Source organism: Mchenga conophoros, linkage group LG22 (assembly GCF_057382185.1).
Source record: "Mchenga conophoros isolate Kocher_MC1m ecotype Shallow Benthic linkage group LG22, M_conophoros_male_GT1.1, whole genome shotgun sequence".
NCBI lineage: Eukaryota > Metazoa > Chordata > Actinopteri > Cichliformes > Cichlidae > Mchenga > Mchenga conophoros.
In genome coordinates, this window is record NC_140546.1 from 1,416,651 (window position 1) to 1,423,734 (window position 7,084).

At 49.7% G+C, this 7,084-nt stretch overlaps 1 protein-coding gene across 1 annotated transcript; it reads left to right on the forward strand.

Moving 5' to 3' along the window:
- The first annotated feature begins 3,321 nt into the window (after positions 1 to 3,321).
- LOC146548460 (uncharacterized) lies at positions 3,322 to 5,727 on the forward strand. Its single transcript, XM_085263348.1, has 3 exons — positions 3,322 to 4,052; positions 4,224 to 5,020; positions 5,096 to 5,727. Exons 1-3 carry the CDS (start codon positions 3,322 to 3,324, stop codon positions 5,725 to 5,727), a joined length of 2,160 nt encoding a protein of 719 aa, XP_085119474.1.
- Positions 5,728 to 7,084: the final 1,357 nt, after the last annotated feature.

Below are 7,084 nucleotides of genomic sequence, written 5' to 3' on the forward strand. Positions count from 1 at the left end.
CGGTGTCAGGTTTGTCAGTAGGCAGGTGTTGCACCCTCAGAGAGACATGACTCCATTCTCCTTTTGGCAACTTTATTCTCCTCAGTTCAGGTTTGGAGTTTACAGGCAGCAGCGTATCATCAGCAAAACGTTGCTCTCACGTCTCAGACACTGTTTTCTTTTTCTGCGCTTACTGATGACATCACACATCTAAACTCTGACCTCCTGAAGCAAGCGAGCTACAAAAATGTGTCCAAAAAAACCCACAATGAAATAAGAATAGTCTTTAAAGATTTTCCCAACATTCAGAAAATGTAAGTTTTACACAGGGCAGAAAAATGATGCAGCAAATATCATCAAAATCATAGCGACTGTAACTGACAGTGAAGTATTTTATTGTTTTCATTTTGTATTTGTTAGAAACTTTTTTTTTAAATGTCTTTTTAATTGCAGGACTTTGTTTTAAAACCTGGTGGAGCGCTCCGCACGGACCGTTGTGCGTAAAGTTGGTGCACTGCGCGTTTGACGCATCTTGCCACCGCCTTTAAGCTAGACTCGAGTATATAAAGAACACGTGTGAAAGTACTGTGGTTCAGTTAAATCCAATTTATTAACCTACCTCTGAGGTGAAGTGCAGCTGCAGCAATGAGGTGCGTTTAATGTGACTCTGTTAATTTGAGTGTTCATGAAATGAACGTCTCATTTTATTCTTACTTTATTTTGCAAATTTAATTAAGATAGATTTTATGTTGTTGGCTGTGAAGATCTGATAGATATTTTATTTTATTCTGTGTTTCTATTTTTCAATTTTATTTTTCAGGACCTGGTGAATTGTTTAATCTGGACTGGTCCCTTCACTTTATTGTTATTGATATTTATATTTAAAAGTGCAATACTGTAATTTCCTGCTGCTCATTCCTGTGCAATGTCGCATCTGCCCTCCCGCCATATTTCTTTTCAAGTTTTTCTTATTTAATCACTAGTGTACATATATTTATATTTATAGATACTGTTAGATTATAATATTATTTTATGCCATGTTATACCCCTAACTAAAGATTGTGAATTATTATGTAGTTTTAGTTTGCATTATTCTCCTGAATTAGAAGAAGCTGATAACTATTGCATTTGTTAAACTGATTTGCATTACATTAGACTGCTGATTTATTGTGGATGAATGATATTGTTTTATGATGTTATAAGAAATACTGTTTGCAGAGAGTCATCGCCTTATTTGTCTGATTAGAAGAGAACAGAACATGCTGGAGTTTTCTGCCCCATTTCAGCAGGAGCAGATAAACAGGGAGCCAAGGTCGTAGCTTAGGCACCGTGTGAGAGAAAGCATGTGAATGTTTAGGCTTTTATGATAAGGTGGGAGAACCAGAGGCTATAAGAGTTTGATCAATGCTCCACCATTTGGAGATCTGAGGCTGTCTGCATACAGTGTCCATCTCCCACGCGTGTGATCATTAAAATCATCGTTTGACTCAACCCGGCCGGACCAGTGTTGTTATTGTGGTTTTTTCTCTTGTCTCCATCCCCAATATTTTGAACTATAACAATACAAATATATTTAGTCATCTTTTCTCTTTTACCACGTCTCTCTAATATTTTGCTCCTTACTATTTTTCTATTTTCTTTATTATTTTGTTTTATTTTATTATATTTTCTCCTACTGTATCATGCTGCTGAGTGACTGCTGCTCGTCAAACACATTTCATTGCAATGTTGACCCTGTGCTAACTTGCATATGACAAATAAAACTGAAAAGTGAATTGTCTTTTTCTTTCTAAGTTGGCCTACTTTTTTTTAGTTTTGTTAATATTGGCAGTAGTGAGAAGTGTTATTGCTGGGCTTGAATATATTTGATATAGACCATCCAATTAAGGTAAATGTTTTCACTTGTTGGAATCTAATGAGAAATATTTTATTTTATTTTTTGTTGTTTTGGTTTTTTTCTTATCTGTTTCCCCCTGAGGGATTGCCACCTTAACATGGTCAGGGGGGTTGTGTGCCTCAGTGACGCTAAAAGCTAGACCAGCAGAAGCTTAGCCTTCAGGTGGGACACCCAAGTTGGTCAGGCCCTTTTAGGGTAGAGGCCTGAACAAGTACAGTCCAATTACATGACAAAGACTGTTATCCAGAGCACTCCACCCAACCCCCACCCCTTTGCCACCTCCGTTGCCACCACGTGCCCCCTCATATATGCCTGTCTGGAACCGGCCCAGTTACACACACGCTTATTCTGCCTGACATTTGTGGTGAAAAATCCGAGAGTTACACAGCATCCCTTAACAAACAAACCTATGTAGAATTACACAAACTATGTCTCCAAAAGTTGCTTCTGTTCATCTGGACGCAGCGTTTTGTGGGAGAAATGTTTCGCCATCATCAGGTGACGTCTTCAGTCTCAGCTGACTGCAGGTTTCAATCTTATAGACAGGACATTTGCACAGTGACTGAAACCAGCCCACTGAGGAACAATGGGCTGGGAGGTCAGTTCCTTCATCTTAATTATGCAAATTCTCATGACCATTGATCAACAACCACTGATCAAAGCCCACTGATCAATGACCATGAGTCCCATTCACAGAGAGTTGGGGAATGGCTGCAATCACAGCATTGTAAGATGGTGACAGATGTACCCTTAGGCCACTCCTCCTGTCAGGGTCCTGGGACTGGGCGACCCAGGATCCCTGGGCAGTCATGGACCTGTGTATTATTATTATTATGTATTTTTGGTGTCGTTTCCCCTTCTCTGTGCGTGTACATATGTGTGTTTCTCTGTGCTGTGTTAGTCTGTGTCCCACTCATATGTTTAGGCGAGGTATGGGTGTGTATGTCTGCGGGTGTGCCTGGAGGATGGAGCTCGGCCACCTGCAGGCCTGAGGGGTGTGGCCCTGCGGAGGGACTGGCCACACCCGAAGCCACACACCTGCCGCTGATCAGGGCTCGTCGGGGGAGCTACTTAGGAGAGTCTTGGAGCTCCCACCGACGCGGGATCATTGAGTTATCGTACCAAGTTAGTGTGTCAGCATATGTCTGTGTTGTTCGTATATGCCCGCCGAGGGTTAGTGTTGACGGCTGCGTCTCTGGTTTTCCTACAGGAGGAGGAGTGGTCCGGAGAGGCAGCACGCACGGGGGTGCGGAAACACAACAGCGGGGAGCACGAGCACAGATATCGGAGGGAAGCACGCACACGGGGTTCGAGGGAGCAACGGGGAGTTATTGTATTTACAGCCTTTTCACTGTAAATAAAGAGCACTGTTTGCATCGCAGAGTCTGCGTTTTGGGTCCTCCTTTCCCCACATCCCCACGGTCTGCCAGCCAGACCGTGACAGAATGATCCCGCCAACCACCATGGACCCAGCAAACTCAGGAGTTGCCACGGAGGAGAGATCGCTCACGCAGCTATGGGATTACTGCCGGAGCGTAATCCAGGCTGTAGACCCACACAAGAGACATATACAGGTAGTGTTCTTTGACAATTATCTCTCATCCACTACCTTCACCACGAACATTCTGGACATTAACAAACTTAGGCACCTGGTCGCTAGTTTAAGGGAGAGCTCGAGTTTTGAACTATTTGGCTTGGGTGGTCCGAGCACGGACAGTTCGGCTGCTCTCCTAAAGACTCTAGCCGCTTGGTTTTTCACGCGTCGGCGGAGGGCTTTCCCATCGATGCTCGCGGCACAATCGTTTGATCCGCCGTTACGGAAGGCATGCCGCACTCTCTACCATCATCCCGTTACGCCTCAACCCACTCCTGCGGTTTCAGCCCGGTCAGCTGGCAACGGACCAACAGCGCTCATCACCGCAGTGAGTAAACCCGACTCATTTGTTTCTATTAATCCTGTCATTGAAAATCACAACACAGATGAACAGCAGAGGACTGTTTCCTTACACCCGGCCCCACCTTCACGGAGGAGAAGGCGTCCTCGCAAGCAGCGTTCAGCCACCTCTACACTCACTCCTGTGCTGGTCGAAGGCTCAGGACCAGCGGCTCTGGATGCCACAGTGAGTAAAATGGACTCTGCCGGTGTCGTAAATTCCCTTCCTGTGAACATGGACATAGAGACTATAGCCACTACGGCAATTAACAATGGAGAAACTGTAAGAGGTGTAACTGAACTCCCAGTGGGGATATTTGGACCACCGACGGACGAAGGTGGCCTGAGTGCTAATACTGGGGCAGAATTTTGCATAGACAGCCCTGAGGTAGTTAGCTCAGAGTCGGTGGGGTCAGAAACTGTTTGCTTTACCTCCAAAAACTCAGAAGATGTTCACTCTGAGACTGTGAGCTGGGAGCTAGGGAGTTCACAGCATACAGACCCAGATGACTTTTTGGCTCAGTCTGGCCATATGGAGACAGAGGTTCTCCCCAGGGCTTCCCCAGAGGCCGAACTGGAGGCCTCAGTTGCCTCTGGACCCCTGGAATTTGTTGAGCCAGCTGTAACATTCTCATCCTCTCCACCCTTCATAATAGCCATATCACCCTCAACTCAGTCCGCTGCCCAGCTAGTAACGGAGTCTGCTGCCCAGCTGGTGACTGAGTCTTCAGTCCGGTCAGCCTCTCACCTTCATCCTCAGTTGGAGGTCGATATGCCTGCTGGACCACCTCTGCCATCATTTCACCTGTCTGTCCCTGCATCGCTGTCCAGTCCACCGGGAGCAGCTGCCGCACCATCATCACCTTCTCCCTCTGCAGCTACTTCTCCACCAGAGTCCCATCAGACTGCAGCGACCGCAGCACTCTCGGCTTCGCCATCTGCATCACCTACTCTACCTTCACCTTCCCCACCTGCAGACACCGCATCACCATCTTCAGATCGACCGTCAGTAGCTGTAGCGCAGCCGGAGGTGCTCAGGGTGCTCGGAGAGAGGGAGGAGCCCGCACCGCCAGCTGTGGAGCCCTGCGAGCCGGAGCAGGAGCCCGGCGAGCCGGAGGAGCGGCTCAGCATGGCGGAGCCGGAGCAGCTCAGCGAGCAGGAGCAGCTCAGCGAGCAGGAGCAGCTCAGCGAACCACCAGCAGAGGAGCTCGGCGAGCGGAAGGAACAACCGGCGCTGCCAGCCGAGTAGGAGCTCGGCGAGCCGAGGGAGCTCTCGCTGCCAGCAGCCGAGGAGGCGCTCTCACTGCCAGCAGCCGAGGAGGGGCCCGCTCAGCCGGAGCCGGAGGTCAGCGAACCGGAGGGACCTCCACGCCTGGCGCGGCCTCCATGCCATCCACGCCATCCACGTCCTCTGCATCCACGTCAGCGACCAGCGCGTCATGAACCGTGTGCCACACCTCGCTGTTGCTCACCGGAGGAGCAGCGCCGCCACCGGACCCGTGGCAGGCCGCCTGGGGAGCAGCGCCCCCGCCTTCGGACCCGGGGTAGGCCGCCGGAGGAGCAGCAGCGCCACTACCGCCTCTGGATCCCGGGCAGGCCGCCTGGGGAGCAGCGCCGCTGCCGTCGGACCCGGGGCAGGCCGCCGGAGGAGCAGCAGCGCCGCTACTGGGCCCGGGGCTCGCCACCGGAGGGGCAGCAGTGCCGCCGCCACTGGAGCAGTGGCAGGCCCCCAGAACCGTTTTTCTGCTGTTGCCGGACCCGTGGCTGCCCGCCGGAGCTGCAATGTCGCCACCATTGGACTCGAGGTAGGCCCCCTGAACTCTTTTGTTATGTTGATGGGCCGCCTGAGACTGTTTTGTGGCATTTTTTCTTTTTGTTGCTCCGCTGCGGGATGCGCGGTCGGACTCTGGGACTGTGACCTTGGGGGGGTTGTTTTCTTTGGGGGTTTTTCCTTGTTTTGGTTCTGCCCTCCGTCCTGGACCTCCCGCTGCCCGCCCTGGGTTGGTTGTACTGTTTTTGGTTTGTGTTTTTGGGTCGTCGGGAGCCGACCCTTAGAGGGGGGGTACTGTCAGGGTCCTGGGACTGGGCGACCCAGGATCCCTGGGCAGTCATGGACCTGTGTATTATTATTATTATGTATTTTTGGTGTCGTTTCCCCTTCTCTGTGCGTGTACATATGTGTGTTTCTCTGTGCTGTGTTAGTCTGTGTCCCACTCATATGTTTAGGCGAGGTATGGGTGTGTATGTCTGCGGGTGTGCCTGGAGGATGGAGCTCGGCCACCTGCAGGCCTGAGGGGTGTGGCCCTGCGGAGGGACTGGCCACACCCGAAGCCACACACCTGCCGCTGATCAGGGCTCGTCGGGGGAGCTACTTAGGAGAGTCTTGGAGCTCCCACCGACGCGGGATCATTGAGTTATCGTACCAAGTTAGTGTGTCAGCATATGTCTGTGTTGTTCGTATATGCCCGCCGAGGGTTAGTGTTGACGGCTGCGTCTCTGGTTTTCCTACAGGAGGAGGAGTGGTCCGGAGAGGCAGCACGCACGGGGGTGCGGAAACACAACAGCGGGGAGCACGAGCACAGATATCGGAGGGAAGCACGCACACGGGGTTCGAGGGAGCAACGGGGAGTTATTGTATTTACAGCCTTTTCACTGTAAATAAAGAGCACTGTTTGCATCGCAGAGTCTGCGTTTTGGGTCCTCCTTTCCCCACATCCCCACGGTCTGCCAGCCAGACCGTGACACCTCCATTCAGAGATGGTCTTTCCCTTTTCACGTAAATGGCCTCCTTCACTCCGCGCTCAAGATGGTCATGAGAATTTGCATAATTAAGATGAAGGAACTGACCTCCCAGCCCATTGTTCCTCAGTGGGCTGGTTTCAGTCACTGTGCAAATGTACTGTTTATAAGATTGAAACCTGCAGTCAGCTGAGACTGAAGACATCACCTGATGATGGCGAAGCGTTTCTCCCACAAAACGCTGCGTCCAGATGAACAGAATCAACCTTTGGAGATTTGCTTACCTGGATGATTGAGCATCAAGACATACACAAACTATGCTTCTGGTAGTTTTACTGACTGCAAGCTTTTTATGCAGTTTTGCATTTAACATGTTAATTCAGCCTTTTTTTAAACTCTTAAACAAAGTCTGTAAAAACATCTGTGAAGTGTATAAATGTTACTTATTTTTACCTGTTCTTGATCATATTAATTCAGACCGTTTCTGAAACTTGGTAATTTGCCTCAAAGGTAAAAGTTACGAGTAGTTCTTCAAA

What these genes read in the sequence shown, in the direction of transcription:
- LOC146548460 (XM_085263348.1), top strand. Translation starts at nt 3,322, where the DNA reads ATGATCCCGCCAACCACCATGGACCCAGCAAACTCAGGAGTTGCCACG. An exon ending in CTTCCTGTGAACATGGACAT is followed by an intron (nt 4,053 to 4,223) that starts AGAGACTATAGC and finishes GTCGGTGGGGTC; the next exon opens with AGAAACTGTTTGCTTTACCT. An exon ending in ACCACCAGCAGAGGAGCTCG is followed by an intron (nt 5,021 to 5,095) that starts GCGAGCGGAAGG and finishes CGCTGCCAGCAG; the next exon opens with CCGAGGAGGCGCTCTCACTG.